The following is a 20,112-nucleotide window of genomic DNA, read 5'->3' on the forward strand; positions in this document are numbered from 1 at the left end:
TTATGGTCTGACATAAGTCAGTTCCTGCCAGATTTCTTATAATCCACACTGATAATTAACATCACGTGCGCAATCTCATTATATAACAAGTCATAGTGAAATTATTAATTTTGTGCTCAGCAAGTAAAAAATGACGTAGCAAAACTGACGGATGGTTGGGTAGGTTGGGTAATACAATTATGAACAGAACAATAGAACACATAATATCGAAACTGAAAACACATTACAAATGTTCGGTACTTCCTTTCAGACTCTCGATATAAGAAGCCATCAGAAACGTGGCTTCACAGATTTGAATCTTGTCCATGGAGAGCAGCAACTTTTCTCCTCTGGTCGTCACGCTCGTCACGTTGTCTGGGTCGTCTCTGGGGGTAACCACGAGCATAAAATCTTCCTCTCCGTAGCCCCCGAAAGTGGAAATCTCGTTATAGCTGTAAGACTTGAGTACGTCCATTGTTTTATGCTTGAGAAGGGAGACCCCGCCTTCATGAATGGCCAGAAACAAGTGTTGGTGGGGGGTGCTCTGTCCATTATGTTGCTCCGCCTTGAAAACAATTGCCCCACACAATGACCAAGCCTGAGCAATACTCAAATACAAACGGGCACACTCTTCACGACTCTTTCCAGCAAGTCCGCGCCATTTCTCAGTCAGCTCGGTTTGCAGGCGTAGCCATTCGTGCTCCAAAGCCATGAAAGTGTGGCTCCAAGGGCTGAACCGCTCGACAGCCTCCCTGGCAACTGTCTCTAGCTCACCCGTGGCCACAGATTTGCAATTACCGTATTCAAGCTGTGCCATTATGGCCGACAATTGAACGGCATCTTTGGGAGGCACTGGGTGAACCCCTGTGAGCACATTGTTGCTGATTTGGTGGGCGAGGAGAATGCACTCAAATCCTGATTCATCACCTTGACGATCCTGGAACGCAAGTCTGCAGGGTAGAGAGAGGAAATGAATTGGGGTATTTATTGTCAACGAATACGACTTGGACACTAGTTTTTGTTGAGCATGCAAAACAAATCAATATGGTGGTTGTGCCAGTGGTGGGGCAATGGATTAGGATGGCAATGGAGTACTTATAGTTACATGGAGGGGGGCATGTGATGCTTATACAAAATAACACATGTACCAATTAGACACGAACAAAACGTATCAAGTTTAGCTGTCCACATAATGTTGTAGAACCATGCATAACATGTGGTGAGTTGATCTAAATCTTACCTCCTCTTATACAAGAAGGTGATGCTCCTCTGCTCAGAGATGGCCATGTATGAATTTCGATTGAGCTCCTCTATTGAGAGTGTCCACATTGAGACGACATCACAGACCTTGCTCTCGGCAAAAGGACAACAAAGGAGGCCATCACTGACCCCCGGCCAGTCACACATGAGTGCAAACCCCGTGTCCAAAGAGTCGGGTAGCCCCAATCTCTCTGTGAGTTCTGAAACGAGCTCTGACACGGTCGTCATGGTAGAGAACACAACACTCTGTGGGGGCACAATGACGGATCAAAACCAGCCTTCGACTTCACAATTAGCAATGTATAACTATATAGGCCTAATCACTGGCAAATTTCTCGTATACATGCAGATACATATTATACGTAAACAGTGTAAATAAAGACCTGTCTACTGTTACATAAACGTACATGGACAGAGCCATCTGAGAGAGTGACGTCGGTTTCCATGGAGCCAGTGGGGGGCTCGAAGGGAGAGATAGAGAACTCCTCAAAGAGAGTCTTCAACTCAAAGTAAGTTGGAGTACACTGTCTGAAACAACTAGTTGAACATTGCTTGGCTCTGTTCTGGCAGTTCCTGGCTAGCTCACAGATAACGGGGCTCTTTGAAGAGACGGATTGTTCCAAGAAGATGGTCAGGTACCACGAGATAAGCTTCCTCGAGGGAAGGTACATTGGGATGAGCATGAAGAGGAGGAGCCAACCCTGTTATTGTGTGTGTGTGAGATAAGGAATTGAGATAAAGGATATCTTGAGGGAGGTAAAGTGCATCTCTCAACCAATAATGTGTGTGTGGATATGTTTACAAGTGTAAGTACGTACTGTATATGAGTTATAAAAAACAGACAGCTGCGACATTATGTACTAACCTGCAGTACAGGTGTGGCAGTGGGCGTGGTGTGTCCAGCCATCTGTCTCAGCAGTTGACAGTAGACCTCGTTCTGAAGATGGGAGTGAGAAAGACAGTGTCCAATTATCTTCTGCGCAAGGGACATGTGGAATTCCAGATTTGTAAGATCAATTGTTTTGTTCATAAAATGTTGCAGGTCTCGAAACAGACTCCTAGCGTGCTCTTTGAGCTTTGTCGTTGGCATGGAGATAAGAGAATCGTGCATGGGATTGGCAGCCACTTTGAAAATCGGGTTTCCCCATTTCGGGTGATCGAGATGACTGATTGGATTCTCCTTCATGATCTCTGAGAGGAACTGTTCCGTTCGTGTGAGCTGCGGACCGACGTCATCACAACGGAGGGAGTTGAGGATGTAGCACCACTCCTCCTGTGGGGGGAGTGGGCGGGCAGGTTAGTTAGTTTATGTGTAGACGTATATAACGTGTGCAGTTAAACAGTTAGGTGCTAATAGGTTCTAACAGCTAGAACGATAAAGATGACTGCATGATTATGTAAGCCCAATTTACATGTAGTTCAATCGATTGAGCAATGGGTGATAATGATTAAGAAGTCATCAAACGAAAGAAAACCTCTAAATGGGAACGAGTACCTATATTTATTAATGACAGGGGTTTACTCACGATTTTCCCGGGCTTGATGGGCTGCAACAATGTGACCTCTTGTGTCTCCTCGTGTCGTATATTGAGCACGAGACTCATGCTTTGACTCAGGCTGGAAACAGACGTGTCCAACATGATACTGTCCCTCTTACTCTTCACCGAGCAATGCTCAATGTCGAGACGACGAATCGGCTGCAAGACCAACAAATATATATTTCACGCAAAGTACGTATTAATTTTATGAACAGATTTGAATTCTGAGCTGTGATTACTACACTAACTAGTAAAACTCCACCTATATAGCTGCACGTTCAGAAAATAAAATTGTAGAAGAAAGCTACATGTTGTAACTAGCAGAAAGCTATCATCGTAAATGAAATTGGTCTTAAGAAATTATTGATTCCTCATTAGGTGATTCGGTGATAGAAGCAGGAAATGTTAGCACTAATCAATAATGGTAATTATAATTATTGAGCGTTCGGATGAGGGAAACACACTATAGTAGTGCAGCACCATTCAACCAGATGCGAGCACAATTTCTGCACCATGACTCACCTCCGCTCCAGGCTCTGGGGTGACAACAAGTAAACAGCCCTCAAGAAAACACCACACTTTCTGCGAGTTTCCATTCTGTAAGGTATACAGGATAAATACATTGCTACATACAGCAGTGCCGGAGGGTGCGCGCTTAATTGAGCTATAGTTGTTATCAAGAGCACATGACGAGATGGAGCGTCTTACTATGCATAGTATTGCAGACTCACTATCGTTTAATCACATTTCTTTGTTGAAAATTTGTGCTAAGTGCTCTGTACATGTAGGTGCAGATACCCCGGTTGATCTAATAATAGTGAGTATAATGAATAATGTTAGCAGCACTTAGAGGCTGACATAATTATATGGCAATGTTTGTACATACATGTAGCAGGACAATACTACGGTGGCCCTGAGTGCTATATACTCTAGTTGATAGTTCATACTTGATAGTTCAAATGCCTAGTTAGTTCGCATTTGCTACTTGATAGTTCAAATGCCTAGTTGGTAGTTCGCAGTTGCTAGTTGGCAGTTGGTAGTTGGCAGTTGGCAGTTAGTAGTTGGCAGTTGGCAGTTAGTAGTTGGCAGTTGGCAGTTGGTAGTTGGCAGCTGGTAGTTGGCAGTTGGCAGTTGGTAGTTCATGACCTTTAAACTTTGCAACGAACTAATGCCAGCTGTTTCTCTTAAGCCTTCATTGATGGGGGCAAGCCCTACTTATACATTGTATAGTGGACACACGTTAGTGCCGTCTGAGGCCAGTAAACTGACTACATCTTGTACGCCAGTTAGCAAATGTTGTTTATAGATCTTTGCACTGCCTCTAATCTTTTAACTTTAAATGGCCTCAATAGAATCTAAGATTTGCCATGCAAAACCTGTTTCTATAATGCTCCCCCCCCCCCTCTACCAGGAATATAGGTGCATGGGGATTAAACTTGAAATTACCTCCCTACCTAGATGTGTAGACTCTACATATAAAGATTAATATTGCCGTCTTAGGCCATCTAGATCTATTGGTGTCAGTATCATAATTTTAACTTACATAAAAGCAGGCTAATTATTGTTGCAAAGTTTAAAGGTTACGAACTACCAACTATACCAACTCCCAACTCCCAACTGCCAACTCCCAACTGCCAACTACCAACTACCAACTGCCAACTAGCAACTGCCAACTACCAACTAGAGTAGCACTCAGGGCCACTGTAACCAACTGCCAACTCCCAACTGTCAACTAGCAACCGCCAACTAGCAACTGCCAACTGCCAACTATAGAGTAGCACTCAGGGCCACCGTACAATACAGAATCTGCATACTAATTAAGACGCTCCATCTCCTCATGTGCTCCTGTTGTTATATACATGTGCATAGGATTGCATATCAAAGGATCCTACTGAATTGTTATAGGGGAGTTAACTTGTATATTCCCAATCATGGCCCAGTAAACTGCACATGTGGTACACACACCGCGTATTCTACACATGCGCCTCAGTACGTGTCCTGAGCAGCTGCTCACCATTCGTGCCCATCCGGACAGTGACCTCTTCTGAGCCTCCTCGTCAGGTGAGTTAGAGCATGGCCTCACCCCTTGCATTGCTGCCGTGATCACTGTACAGGGGTATGGGAGAGATAGTAACAAATGTACACAATTTTGTGGATAGTAACCTATTGTTATACATAAAACTCTATGCCACACCCACACCACACCCTCACCTCTCAACCACTCCTCGCACTCCACTTCGTCAGCTGCAGAGAATCGGTATGCCTTGCCACAGATGTCCAACTGAAACCCTGTCCTACTATCGCTAGTGGACAGCTTGCAGCACTTGTCTAGATTAATAGTGTTGTTATTGGAAGTCTTGCGTCGCGCCTCTTTCTCTTTCCTATCTTTGCTGGCATAGTACTTGAGCTCTGTCCCCTGGAGCACAAACCATTTGCTGGTCTTCTTCTTGGACTTTTGCTTGCCATCGTGGAGTGTCAAGTAGCCAGACTTCTCCAGAGGAACCTGCACAGAGTACACAGCTAGGACGTATACTAGACATTCTGCCTGTTGTCATTACTAACCACGTAATTGACAGACCAGAGTTTAATGTAATTATGCTACTATGTGGTTTTCAAATACTTAATCCTCGTCATGCATGTACACGAAGGGGCTGTGGACCATTAACTTAATGGGTCCACTTAATGGATCCACAGCCCCTTCATGTACATGCATGACGAGGATTAAGTATTTGAAAACCACACAGTATAGCATAATTATGTGCATCACACATGCATACATGCATACATGTATATAGCACATGTATGCAATAATTATAACACGTATGCAACATCAGTATACAACGTACTGGTGTGGCTGTGGGAGGAGTGGCCTTTTGTACAGTGGCAGAGGGAAGGGTGGAGTGTTTCTTGGGAGCTACAGACACCTTCCTCAGGGACGCAGCCATTACAGAGAGGGGAGGTGAAGATGATGAACTGTTGTATGAGGGAAGCTCGGACAGAGGTCTCTCCTCTGATGAGTGGAGGTTTGGAGTGGCAGGAAAATGTTGCATGGACTTGCGAGGGAAAGTCTTTGGTTGGGGGTTACGAGAAGCGGAGTCGGGACGAGGGGTGGGGCCAGGAGGAGAAGGGGGTACGGTATCGAGGGATTCGCTACTTTGCCACAAACTGCTCTGGCCTATAGGGACTAGTTGAACCTCTTTCTCACTCTGTATGTAGGATCAATGTACTTGAGTAAACTTGTATAGCTTATAGTCTAGCTGAAGAATACTATATAGCCACACTGGATGTGGTAGTGGTTACAGGTACCTGCCTGACAAAATAACCACCTCTTGCCTTAAACCTAATTGACCACATGTTATGGGGCAGATACAATACCTGGAATACTATACTGAAAATGTAGGAAACAGTGTCAGTGATAGAGTGCAGGGAAACTCCAATAGTAGAGGGAATTTAAGAGTTCAACAAATAAGGCTCTCAAATATGGTCTCAGTCCAAACCTAATTCTCGGAACTTGTTGAGTGTTTCAACAAATAGGCTCTCAAATATGGTCTCAGTCCAAACCTAATTCTCGGAACTTGTTGAGTGCAATCTCGCATGCATCTGATATCCCACACACAGGAAGTAATGAAGCATGTTTTGTACTGAAATACAAACCTAAGTGGATCATAATTGTGCGCATGCACTCACCCCACCAAGTGTCGTGTATCTCGGCAGAGAGCCAATCTGAGCAGAGGGTAAAGCAATGTGCAGACTAAATACACATAACAAGATATTGATCAAACCATAACATCCTATTGTAACACTAAATGTGCTTGTTTTTTGGGCACTACAGGAAAGTTTAGCCCTAGGCTGAACAAAATAGCCATATAAGAAGACGCTAATGTACACATAGGCTACTGGTAGTGTTGTGTCAAGGTATTATTTATACAAGGAAAGAGACTGACAATTTCACAACACATATTGTGTTAGACACACCGAGTGTGCCAAGACTAACCCAACACCATTAATGGGCCTCACCATGCTGTAATTAGGTGTTGCCAATGGAAGACATAGAAATGGCACACACACACAGTACTGACAGGCTATAACTATCCTAAGATGGGGTGTTCTAGAAAAATTAAGGGGCAAGTATTACTTAGTTGGAGTAATTGGTACAACCATAGCCAATACTGTGTGTGCTACCACAAGCACACACACACACAATACACTAATAAACCCACTCACCCCTGGCACAGTCCTGGCATGGTTCCTGGGCCTCAATCTGGTGAAGTTGGGGGGTCTTGGAGGTAGTAACGGGGCTTGATCGTTACGGCCCACCCCCACTCGAGCATATCCATCATCCTTAGCCATATCACTGGTGTCAAACCTTTGACGCTCTGCTACGACAGCTGCAACGTTCTCGGTTGAGGAGGGTTTCGAGATGGAGAGGTAGGCAGGAATCGAGTTGACGCTGTCTCGGATTTCGTCAATCTGAGCATAAATGTCGTCAGTACTCATTTTCGATGAAAATGCAATAGGGGTATGATTGTGGTTGTCAAAAATGGGTGAACCTCTGTCGTTATCAAGATTCTCGTAAATGTTCCCATTTTCGTTCTCCTCAGAATCATCATTACCGCTCTCAGAAGTGGCATCGCTCATTCCTCTACTATCAGTCTGAAGGTGATTCTTGTCTCTGAATTCGGAAATGTGATTATCAGAACTTGGTATTGGTATTGGAAGGGGTGAAGGTGAGTGTGCAGAGACATTAACTTTTCGCTGAGGAGAATTACGAACAATGTTGTCCAGCTCATATTCGGATAACATCAGGTAAGTACTGTCTGCCATTCTCACTGAGTCTAGAGTGTTCTGTTTTGGTGTAAAACGACTCGCCACTTCATTAGGGTTTATATAGTACACGTCTTCTGATTCCGAGTCATCGTCATAGCAATGCCAGTCGGCAGAGGTGGTAAACATATCGATACAACCCAGAGAGCTGGAGCTGGTGGTCGGACGACTGCTAATAAACCTCTTTCTCATTCGAATATGATGAAACGGTTTTGGGTAACTCTCGCTACCTCCCGTGGTGTCCTCGGAATCGGACAGCGTCACTGCTTGGTCCCGGAAGTGATCCACGGGGCAAGACACCTTCCTCTGCATGCTTGCATCCAAGGACCGCGAACGTCTCTTTAGTTTGTTATTTTTCGGGACCCGTTTGAGATCGGGTGTGGTCCTGGTGCTCGTGACACTGTCTCTTTTGAACCAGATGGGTCTCTTGGTCATAATTGGTGATGACTTTTTGATTAATTTGTCGTCTTCGCGTATCTTGGAAGGGCTCAAAGGTTCTTGTGAAACGGATACATAGTCACTGTTGCTCTGGGCTAGAGTCGGTTTAGAATTCTGCTTTGCAAATCTTGACGGGGGGGAATCTAGTTTCCTCGCATCTGTGATATCTGTCGACAGCCTTCGGTTAGGATTTAATGGCGGTATGACATTCTCGTAGTCGAACTCTTCTGAATCGGAAGATAAAGACCAGTCGATGTTGGCTCGAAACACAAAGCCTCCTGGAACGTCTTGGGGTGAGCCAGGAGGTGGGGCGAGAGAGTAGAGACTGTTGACGCGACTTGAGACCCTACGACGAGCTAATCTTGACACCATCTCTTGCTCTGAAAGATCAGGTGTTTCACTCCGAGGCCTTGCCCCAAAGGTATCAGGTGAAGAAACTTGCCTGGATCGTAATAGGTCATGTGACTCGATTTCAGGCTGTACCCCAAAGGTATCAGGTGACGAAGCTTGTCTGGATAGTAATAGGTCATGTGACTCGATCTCAGGTTGTGCCCCTAAGGTACCAGGTGAAGAAACTTGTCTGGATCGTGATAGAAACCTCCTGGGTGGTGGAACAGGTTTCTTGTGTTGCAGCTGGCGTGCATCATCCGTGATAGGGGTCTTTGGGGGTATGGGTGGTGGGGAGAGAGAGCCAGACACGTGATCGTCATGTGACAAAAGAGCTTCTTCAGTGATTGATTCAGCTTGTGCAATGTGGTGGAATGAAGAGAGTCTCGCATTGAGTGTTTCATCGAAACTTGGTGCAGTTTTGAGAAGTTTTCCGTTTTTGGGACGACTTTTTCTGTTGTTGATAAGATCAAAAATAGTTTCCACTTGAGAAAAGAATGCCTCTTTCGATAGAGCTGAACAAAAGAGATAGAACATGTATGTACAGTAAAAGTTTGTGTTTGGATACATACATGTATATGCATGCATGGTAGATGAAGATTCCATTCAGGTGTTGATCACAGAGTATTTGTACACTGTATGTACATACACGTACCTAATTTACCGCCAATAATTTGATTGTAAAGATATAGTTGCCAATGTAACAATTCTATGTCAATGCTGTCAGAGGCTATAGTGACTCAACTATGTGTGTAATACCTCCACTCTTGAAAAGACCAACAGATTGCTGGACGTTCTCCAGACTCAGCCTGGCTTCCCTCTCACTCTTATTAAGCTGCATGGAATAGGGAAAAGCCCATCAAATATAGACACGTACATTGTCAAGTGCGTTAACAGATTTACTGCAAATACAAGAACAATAAGTCACAATTGTCGACCCTATAGACATTAAAGAAGGCTATTTCCTGAAATGGACAAAAATAATAATAATTATACACGGATACTCACCTCGTCCATTTGTTTTGTCAGGACACCTTTGATATGAGCTATCTTCTTTAACACTGTCACACCACTCTTGTGACTCTTAGCCTTCTCAGAGTTGAGCTCTTGAGTGAGGTTCTCAACCTGCTCCTTGTACTTGGCAATATCAAGCTCCATGGCAACCTTTTGGAATCCAAGGCTAGTTACCTGAGAAAAGAAGAAAGCATAACTATAGATACATGTACGTTCCTATTCTAAGTTTATATGGAATTATTTCTAGGCAACACTTCTTTATTCAGACTATCTAGAAGAGCACCTAGAAGCAATGTCTAGAGAGGTCCCTTTCTATGCCTACAATTCATAAAAGTCGTACAGTACATTCTATAATAATCAATAATTATTAAGAGGAGGAAGATTACTGTAAATACAAGGACTAGCTAAATCAACTGATAAATGTTTGTCCGACAATTCCAAGAAATAGATTTAGTGGTCAGTAAAATAAACTGTCTAACAACCATAACAGTTTATTGTAAGTTGACATCCTCCTTAATTACGTGTAAATTGGAGAAAGAAAAATGTACAGTGTGGGTACTTTGTTATGAGATGTATATCTCAGCCATAACATTTTATTTAACTTCTAGTATAATTATGTGTATGTCACTAATTTTCCAAACTGCTATTCAAGATGTTGAACAAACAAAAACCCCACTGGAGACAAACTAAATAACCAAGTTTATTTGTCAGTTTTTACAGCTAGGTCAATATAATTATGCTTTGTAGCGCCATTGTCAGTTACCATTAGAGTGATTTACGACAACCCATAAATTATAGATTATTAACTTGAGGTGTGTAGGCGGCCGGCCGTGTGTAAAAGTAGCCCACTTACCTCTGTTTCTGCGGCGACTGCTCTCACCTCCCACTGTCCTAGTTGCTCCTTGCACTGCTCAAGCTGCACAGCAAAGAGAAGTGGTGAAAATCAGTACACTGACTGTACCAGCTAGTTATACACAACCTATACAGAGAGTAGCTATAAATCTAGCTTGATTTTAAGGAGGCGGATAATTTGAGGGCGTAGCCAAGAAGCTACATGCACTGAGTGAAAACACATACTTTTGTTCTCAGTAAACTAAAATATGAATATGGCTAGCTTACCGATTTGAGCATGAATATACTACACTGTTGTACGAATCATTCTCATCATCTAGCACAATCATTTTAGATCTATATTAATTTTATCTATATCAAGCTAGATCTAGCTAGCTAGCTAGTTGGATTGATCACAATTAATTTTGTGCATACCTCATCTTGGAGTACTTTTGAAGGTTGATATCTCTTAGACAGTTGGTAGGAGTTTCTTAATGGGGAGAACTGCTCGTCAATCAGGGAATGCCTGGTGCTCCTTGAGTCAGGCTGCCAAGAGCTCATTGTGCTTGCCAAATAATTTATTGGGGGCAGTGTCTCTAGTGCTACAGTTTCAGACTTATTTGGTTCTTGTATTGGCTATAGCAGGATATTTATGCTCCTAGATCCTGGTTATTGTAGGCGGTTTAGAATTGGGCCTGGTTTTATTAAAGGTGCATTGTAGATTCCAAGAATCCAGTGGGTGGTCGAGGCGAGACCAATCAGTTATGCGGTTGATTGTTGTCTCAAACAGCTGACAGAATAATTATGTCATTGAAGAGGTTGACCAGAGTCAAATGTGTACCCCAAAAAGACATAGAAGCTCTTCAACAACATGGTGTTTACACTAGCAAGGTAATATACTAGTATAAATAAATAAATAATTAATTAATTATGTTTCTCCTTCCTCTCACCTTTGCAGGATTTCTTGAGCAAGTCTCCTCTTGAGTTGATGACCGTGCTTGGCTACTCTTACTCTCAACTACAAGCGCTGATTATAACGATATCTAAGGCTTCAGCTCCTCACGGACAAAATGTAAAAACTACCACAACTTGTATTTTAGTTTCGTCATTAAAAACCTACATACCTGTACCTGTGGTGCACCACATGCAAATATGCTTCACCTTGCACTCACTTATGTGTAGGCACTCTCGCTGTATGAAGGGGGTAAAAAGTGTGTACCCACGTCCCTGCACAGATTAGACTCCCTGCTCAGAGGAGGTCTCCCCTCTGGGATGATCACTGAGGTTTGTTATGCTCTGCCCTCTCCCCCCCCCCCCCCCCCACACACACACACACATAAAGCTTAAAGTACAGCCATCAATCTAATACATGCATAACTGTACAGATGGGTGCAGGTGATTTGTTGTCCATGTGTATGTTGTACGTATAGTAGGCTTCAAACTTCCAAATTTACTTAAATACTTGCGCTCTGAAATCAAACCACTTTACCATACAACACTGGAATACTCACACCCCCACACCTCACATCATGTTAGATCAGTGGACCCCCCGGCTGTGGCAAGACCCAATTCTGTGTGACTGTTGCTGTGGTGACTGCCTTGTCCGCTGGACAGAATGTGGCATACATTGACACTGAAGGAGCATTCAGTGCTGAGAGGTATATGGGAGGTGTATAAAGTTGCTTACTTAAGATGCACAAAATGTTTTGGGGAGTGGAATTACAAGAAGCAGCATTTTATTGTAGTATCACAACCTTATTACTGACCATAGCTCCTTGCTCCCATGGCCCTTAATCAGGGCTACCCCGGCCCACACACCTCACGCCGTCATTCACACCATATAAGGTGCTGTACACACACACACTGCAGGTTGGTAGAGATAGCCAAGTATCGACACCCCAACTCTTCCTCGTCCGAGCACTTGCTTGCCTTGGCCTCAAGAGTGCACGTCTTTACTGAGATGACCTGCGACATTCTTTTAGAGAGACTGGCACAACTGGAGGAGATAATAGTCGACAAGAAGATCAGGCTAGTGATAGTGGACTCGATTGCGTCACTGGTGAGGAAGGAATTTAATACCTCTTCAAAGAAAGGAGTGGCCGACAGAGCTGCTCTTCTGAACACACAAGCAGCAAGACTAAAGTGAGTATGTTTTGTAATGCTTCCAGATTGTTCCAATTTCACGCCCTAATTAATCTATTATAGATTTAATGACATTCGTAGCGTCTTTATGTGCATAGACAATGTCATGTTTAAACCACCAGGTACGTCGCAGAGTCGTTTAAGATCCCAATCCTCGTGACCAATCAAATTACTACAAAGGTGTCACATGATCAAGAGGAGGACAGTATCGTGACTGTGGCATTGGGAAACTCGTGGTCACATGCTGTGAACACAAGACTACTCATGCAGTACAGGGAGGGAAACATGAGAACGGTATTTAAATGAGGGGAAAAGTGTTTCGATGTTTACCATTCATCTGTTACTTCACATGCCTTAAAGTATGGCTGATGGTATGCCTAAGCAAATAATGTCTTTAGTTGGTAGATTTAAGGTAGTCTCACTCCTCATAATTCTCTCATAGGAAACGCGGGGTGGGTGTTAGTTTGTATTAACACGTCAGGTTTAGTTTATACCATGGAGCCATGCATATCATGAGCCAGCTTTATACAACCATGCCTATTTAGTTTACATGTACTATTCCTAGAAGTTAGCCCACTCATTTGGTTGTTGGTCGAAGCTCGAACCTGCACGTTGGCCTAGATGTACACGCAGCTTTGATTTGAGGCTGTAGACCCAATTACGCCGAGGGTTTGGTCTAGTTATCTTAGGAGGGTTTACTCTAGTTATCTTAGCTCTTCCTGCATGCAGCAGGTGTATCCACATTGTGCCTGCCAGAGACATCATGAAAGTCTACATTGTTTAAACACCATTTTTAGTCATTACAATATTGTGTTTGTTTCCTACATGTAGGTGACTGTCTCCAAAAGCCCCCTTTGTGATATGATAAGCTTCGTTGTATCGATTGAGAATGAAGGCCTAATACTGGATAATGACAAAACAGGTACACACAAAAATTTTCCGGATGTGGTCCCATAATTAAGTTATGCATCATAGTCTGATGTTATATACAGCTTCCAGTGTATGAAAACAGTTGGCCCACACATTGTGGTCAAAATTAATTTTTAAGCCAATTAGCACGAGAGATGACCAATAACCCCCCTCATGTGTACATAGGATAGATTACCGTGGCTTGTTAATTGTGCATGCTGGGTGTATAATTATTATGTGGCAACTTGGAATATGCCATTTTTACATGGTTGTTTGCACATAATTATCTCATTTACAGACAAGTTAGTCACCGATGAAGAGAAAAAAGACCCACAACGGATATCACTTGCAGTCCACTCGACAATGAACCCACACACACTGTCCAGTCGTGTATAAAACACATTGAATTTCATGCCTGCTCTTCTCACCACACACACTGTCCAGTTGTGTATGAATTTCATGCCTTGCCTGCTCTGCTCAATTTGCCCACTATTTGCTGTTTAATTATGAAGTTCATAGGCTGTAGACTGGGCACATTAAGCTTTTATAGCAAGATATAATTATTATTCAGAAATGATATACGTGTACATCACTGTTGGCATAAAAATGCATGATGGCTGTACACTGTATAGTTAAGTGTTTGTTGTTGATGGTCAATGAGGTAGTTGGAGCCTGGGATCGTTTCTCAGTCTGTTCTCCAGATCTCTGTACTTTTGGGGAGCAGTGATCTTGTGTCTGCAGGAGGTTATACAACTCAGTCACAGAGTATCAACATGCAGACATGTTTAAAGTTACTGCCTAAATAATTATCATGACTATATACAACAAAAAATTACGCATAAAAGTATTTAGACACTCATTTATAAGATCCACGTACATGTGAAAAGTGCCTAGGTATTCCATGTGACCTAATAATTAGTATACCTGGAAAATTTGGTGGGAGTTTTAAATTGGCGATTTAAAGCATGACAACGTGTTAACATAGACCACATAATTATTGTGTGTGCAGGAAGTGACAGCTGGGGATTTCAGTACATGTACATGTATGGGCACTGTTATTATAATTATTCTGTTTACTTGACCTGAAATTTGACTACATGTTGATAATCCCTAAAGGTCACCTGTTTAATCTCTGCTCGAGGATGTGTATTCTGAACATGGCATCATTGCAGAAATCGATGTAGTCTTTTTCCTCCTCTTTGGTGAGGGAGCCCAGCTTGGACTTATACCAGATCTGCCTCTTTGAAAGCTCCTCTGTCTCTGCCTCAAACCGATGCTGAATGATGTTGGCCATGTCCACAAGACGTGTTCGCAAGTCTTTGAGACAGTCCTGGAGTAGGAAGTAATTTAAACTACTAGAGCACTTCCATGTAATTATTGTACACAATCAGATACACTTTTACAGTACATAAAAAATTAATACAATGAGTTAATTAGCAACAGAAATTCAGCATCTACCGTATAGCGCGAAATTTTCGAGGCACTTATATTTCGTGGATTAGCCTCTAAAAGCTATTTCGTTGCACAATGTTCGCGGAATGACTGCTTACCGGAAGCCACGCCTTTAAATCTATGCATGCTATAGCAGGTAATTCAATTTTCGTGGACTTAATTTTCGTGTAGGATTCTAACCCACGAAATCCGCGAAAATTAAGCCCCTCGAAAATTTCGCGCTATACGGTATATCGTACGTGTGTACCTTAATTAGCATCAATTAATAATTAAAGTATACATGTAGTATATCTGTAGCAATATACATAGTAAGTATACATCGTTCTGTACCTACAATGTAGCATCAATTGACTGTGTATGTAACAGTACATGTATGTCTGTACCTTATAGTATACACAAATCGACGGTTATACCTGAGAGACGTCTTCCATCTGCTGCCTATTGAAGGTGGGGGGATCCCCTATCCTGGCAGCAAATGGCGCCAGATAATCCTTCTCCTTTTCCTTACGAATCCTCTCCTCCTCGGCTAGTTTGAGCTCCAATTCTCGTCGATGAGTGCGAGCTGCCTCGTTGCGGGCCACATCATAGACTGAGATAGAGAGAGAAGTGTGCAGCTCTTCCTGCATCCGGACGTTTAGGATGGTTTGGGTCTGTCGGATTGTAATTGTGTGAATGTGTCACTGTGCATTATTAACGGTACATGTAAGTAAGTACAACAAAGTATGTAATGTAGTTAACCAGTGTTGCTAGGATACGTGTACTATTCGGGTAATACTAGGGAATAACCAAACAATGCAGACCGTGACCGTAGACACTTTCACTTGTACATGCATGTAGATTTCCCCTTAATACTACCTAAACCACATTTTGTCCTAGTGGCAATGAGTCATAGACATAAAGGGAACCAGGGAATAACCAACAATGCAACATGTCTATATAATTATACATCCACTAGGACACAATGTGGTTTAGGGATTAACAGCCACATTGTATTAAGGGGAAATCTACATGCATGTACATGTACAAGTTAATTATGAGTCGAGTCAGACATGGTAATAAATTGGTTTAAAAAGGCATTAATGAATTTTACGTTGCTTGCGATTAAGCAAACATGTACAATGTCATGTAGTTTAAATTGACCAAAAGCCTGTGCATGTGGCCTACCTCTTTCTCTGACTCTCGGATCCGTGCAATGCTCTCCTCCTGAGCTAGTATAAGCCTCTCCAGGTGCTGGAACAAATGTCTGTTCTTGGGGTCACTGGCATAAGGGTCGACCTGCAAGCAACCAGACACAGCTACATGTACATGCGTGTAGCTGAACACAATGGGGAAAGTACATAATTATAGTATTGAAAGTATGTACAGACTTAAAAATTAATACTGTAAAGCGGGTAAATTTGGCGAATGAGGCGTTTGAACTATTAATTGGCGATTTTTAATTTGATGATCATGCTGTAGGCATTATTGATCTCGTACGAATATACTTGGACTGAGTATCAAGCTGGGACGTCAAATTTACCCGCTATACAGTACTCTATAGAGTACATCAGTAAAAAATTGTACACATGAATAACTCCTTACCTGAAAAGCTGTAGTCATGTCAGGATCGAAATGCATATTATAGCCCTGGTCCCCAGTGACTTGAGGAATGATGTATTCCCTTGTGGAGGGTGTGATGCGGTCCTTCTCGAGATGGTACGACACACGAATTTTGTTCTCATCAAGTAAAAACACTCTCTCTGCCACATCACTATTGGGAGGGATGCTATGATTGTGGCGGAATCGCTCTACAATCTTCAAGATTGGTTTTTGACTCGTGTCTTTGTTGAGGGCTGCGTCCAAGGAACGTGACTTTGGGACCTTGTGGTAGGTGGTGTGTCGATAGTGGAGAAAGTCGGGACGCTCTTTAAAGTGTTCGATCATCTCAGTGGCTGTGAACTCTCTCTTAAACAGGCAATCCACACGAGCACTGTAGAACAAGTAAACAAGATGTACATACGTAACATCATAGCCAGAATGCTGAGTCTTGTGTGCACCGCTCCACACACTCACTATGAATGGAAGAGCATGGTTCTGTTGGCAGCCCTCAATGGATTGCTCTCATAGTGGATGTGCTCTAAGGAGATAAAGAGGAGACAATTTAAGACGTCTATGCCTGTACACTGGCACTGGTAAAAGCATTAATTTTTGCAAAAAATACCTGACGTCAAATTTACAGTATATACCTATACGCAAACACATGTACGTAACAGCTGTCAAGCAAGCTACATGTATGCAGCACGAAGTACCTTTTAGTGCCCTGGATCTTCCGGGAGCAAAGCTCTCTGTCACCTCTCCTATCTTGGTGCTCTCCACCCTACTCTCCAGACAGTCCATCCGGTGCTGGAACTGGCACTGGACTTGGTTCTTACGAGAGCCTGTGAAGATACATACTAAATTATTACACATGAAAAAGCACAGGTATATAACTATAATTATGCACAAAACCTTCTTATCACAATGATTTCTCTCAGACTAAGGGTATTAGATGTATGCACATAATGTTATTACAGCGAGGCTACCATTTTAATTATCAAGGCTATAGGTAGCTAATAAAATGTAGTTGCTCTTGATATTATAAGCTCTAGGTACATGTACATTACACATGTAGTCAATTTGTTAGAAGTTCCATGCACTCACACAAGAATAATTTACAAAACTCTTATTACTCACGTCCAGTATCATCATAGGAAGTTATTCTGGAAACCAGCCCGTCTTGATTCAGATATTCGGCAAACTTCTCCAGCTTGGCTCGATAGTAGAGCACCTGCTTGCTGCCTCGAGGGCATCTGGTCTCAAGGTCTGCACAGGAAAGCAACAATGTCAGGTATTCAGTCTCCACCTCACACATTGTTTGTAGGGATTAATTAATGGCTACCTTTTGGTGATATCTCGATGGGTTGAACCCAGGACGGAGGAAGCTGAAAATCTTCCTTCAAGTCATCCTCATCCTACAATGCCACATAACAATCACAATTATTATTACAGGAATACACAACCGTAGGCCTCGACTAAAAGTCGATTAATAAAAAAATTACATGACAGCTACTTGCATAATTTTTGCATTAGTTATAGTATCACGCATAAAATAATTGCTAGCACTTTCTATATACTATGTAAAAGTATACTTATGTACGTACATGTAAGTACTATCATAATGTTTCAACCAAGAGTTCATTAATTCTGTGTTTCAACACATCTCTGACACGAGTGCATAAACAATCTACGTATATCTGTGAAAACTACACAGCTCAATTGTTACGCGTATGTGTACAGATACCTCAGGCTTCTCACCTCCTCCTCCTTGTCATAGTCCTCCAGTTGTGGCTGCTCTCCCGGCACTATCAGCAATGGCTTCTCCAGGCAGGGGAAGAAGAACTCCCACAGTGTGGCATCTCCAAGGTCATATCTCAGGCCCTGTCATAGCGGCAGAAATATACATTAATACAGGTTCACAGGACAAAAGTATAGTCACACACACGTACAGTCTATATTTACATGTATCTTCGTCTTGGGATTTAAAAGCCAGTAGCTGTTACACACTACTATACACAGAATACAGCACTGTAATTTTATATACTCAGTTTGAGATACACGCACAATTGATAGTATAGTCAGTGTACCTGCACTCCCTGTGAGCAGTCCTGCATGTTAACCCAATAGTTCTTGTGGTTCCAGAGTGTCTCAATGCCGAGGTACTGGTCCCAGTCGAGAGGGTGGTCCTCTCCCGTAGTGGGCTCAATGAAGAAGCTCTGGGCCACCCCTCTCATACCCGACAGTACCAGCACCCAACAATGGATCCTCAGACCATAGCAGCTATCAGGGGGAGGGGCTTCAGCTTCAGCTATTCTGGTCTCTTCTTTCTCCCGTTTTTCTCTCTCTTGTTCCTCGATTTTTGCTTTTTCTTTGTTTTCCAGTCTTCTCTCGAATTGTGAGTTAAGATCTCGTGGAGGTTTGACGATATAACCAACTTTCTTCTTGTTTTCATCGACAGCTTCTTTAATCTGCAGTAGTTTAAAAATTCATGTACCACAATACCTCAATTTAAGGCCACTCTCCAAATATACAAACTTCAAATGTCGATATCAGTTATTAACCTTAAATCAGGGTCTTACGAAAGTACACAAAGCTTGCAGATACACATGCAATCTGTATCTACAGAGATTTCATACATACCTGGTCTTTGACTGTGAGAGGACAAGTTTTCCTGAGCTGGTTAAGGAGAGTGATGTCTTGAGTGGCATACCCACAGACACAGTAAGCATCATAGCCCACCCCAATTAAAAGGGAGGTCATGAGGTTGGCGTACTCAAAGCAGTTGCCTTGTTGGTTCTTGAGCACTAGGGTGGATGATACCACTCTCTCTGGCTGAACCGGAGAAATAGCAACAAATACTCTTACTTAAGCGGTTAGTTGTGCAGTATGTCCATGTAGAAATGTGGCATAGTATCTTATAAGGACGAACAGCAGTATCATCAAGCCAGTGCCAAACACAATCTAACAGTTACAGTTAAAGCACAACACAAACAAAACACAACTGCTAAGATAGTACAAATCATTTATGGAGGCTATACTGCACACACCGCCACACTGTTACACCAAAGAGGTTACACTGTAGTACATACAATCATAGCACAGATGTTGGTATCACCAAACACACTCTCACCAACTCAGTGGGCGTCTTGAGGGGCTCATAAAGGAGGTAGTCGGCCACAAATTCGGCACACGAATCATATTCATACAGCTCTTTGTAGGGCAGGTAGGTTGGCCTTATAGTGGTACACAGAAACTTCTGCAGGTTGAGAGAACATGCACAGGTAAAAAGATACATGCATATTGCTAGGATTGGAGACTATGAGATACAATGTATCTACTCGATCTATACCTCTATTCCACACTCGTTGATTGGATTCAGAAGCAGTGGTTTCCTGTCCCCATACAACTGGGTAAACTGTCTCTGGAAGTTACCGGCATACGCCAGGAGAACCTTTTCTTTGACCCCATTCAAGGAGTAGGAATCAGGTACCTCGTTATCACTACGTACGTATATTAAATGTATGTAGACAATGTATATTACGTATGTGGAGCAAAGATACAAAGATAGGTTAGCTCCAAGGGTTTTTGTCTTACCTAGGGAGAGTTATGGAGGGTGCTTCAACTTTAATCTTGTCCAATTCGCTGATCAAAGACTCCATTTCTTTCAGATGAACACTATTTAGAAGAAATCCACACACATGCTTCTGTTGCCTAGAAACCAAGGAGCTGGTTGAGCCCCACCCCCCAAAAACTGTTGAGCTTG

The 20,112-nt window shown here is 42.7% G+C and overlaps 3 protein-coding genes across 3 annotated transcripts; 1 reads left to right on the plus strand and 2 right to left on the minus strand.

Annotated features, from left to right (window-relative positions):
• Window positions 1–90: 90 nt before the first annotated feature.
• Window positions 91–10,843, minus strand: LOC135348756 (uncharacterized). The gene is made up of 15 exons (XM_064547070.1): window positions 10,707–10,843; window positions 10,294–10,356; window positions 9,435–9,614; window positions 9,186–9,261; window positions 7,002–8,941; window positions 6,465–6,500; window positions 5,624–5,983; window positions 4,989–5,280; window positions 4,792–4,883; window positions 3,300–3,374; window positions 2,766–2,936; window positions 2,105–2,512; window positions 1,647–1,940; window positions 1,220–1,485; window positions 91–929 (listed from the first exon to the last, which is right to left on the minus strand). Exons 1-15 carry the CDS (start codon window positions 10,830–10,832, stop codon window positions 224–226), a joined length of 5,085 nt encoding a protein of 1,694 aa, XP_064403140.1. The 5' UTR covers window positions 10,833–10,843; the 3' UTR covers window positions 91–223.
• A 177-nt stretch (window positions 10,844–11,020) lies between these two features.
• On the plus strand, window positions 11,021–13,865 carry LOC135348894 (DNA repair protein RAD51 homolog 2-like). Its single transcript, XM_064547273.1, has 8 exons — window positions 11,021–11,162; window positions 11,230–11,343; window positions 11,454–11,555; window positions 11,808–11,929; window positions 12,141–12,413; window positions 12,536–12,707; window positions 13,245–13,335; window positions 13,621–13,865. Exons 1-8 carry the CDS (start codon window positions 11,076–11,078, stop codon window positions 13,716–13,718), a joined length of 1,059 nt encoding a protein of 352 aa, XP_064403343.1. The 5' UTR covers window positions 11,021–11,075; the 3' UTR covers window positions 13,719–13,865.
• Window positions 13,850–20,105, minus strand: LOC135348783 (dynein regulatory complex subunit 7-like). Its single transcript, XM_064547121.1, has 15 exons — window positions 19,944–20,105; window positions 19,699–19,849; window positions 19,480–19,605; window positions 18,990–19,181; window positions 18,437–18,817; window positions 18,108–18,230; window positions 17,692–17,764; window positions 17,487–17,615; window positions 17,063–17,191; window positions 16,827–16,890; window positions 16,356–16,743; window positions 15,939–16,049; window positions 15,188–15,424; window positions 14,444–14,652; window positions 13,850–14,057 (listed from the first exon to the last, which is right to left on the minus strand). Exons 1-15 carry the CDS (start codon window positions 20,006–20,008, stop codon window positions 13,976–13,978), a joined length of 2,460 nt encoding a protein of 819 aa, XP_064403191.1. The 5' UTR covers window positions 20,009–20,105; the 3' UTR covers window positions 13,850–13,975.
• Between the last annotated feature and the right edge of the window lie 7 nt (window positions 20,106–20,112).

Source organism: Halichondria panicea, chromosome 15 (assembly GCF_963675165.1).
Source record: "Halichondria panicea chromosome 15, odHalPani1.1, whole genome shotgun sequence".
NCBI classification, from domain to species: Eukaryota; Metazoa; Porifera; class Demospongiae; order Suberitida; family Halichondriidae; genus Halichondria; species Halichondria panicea.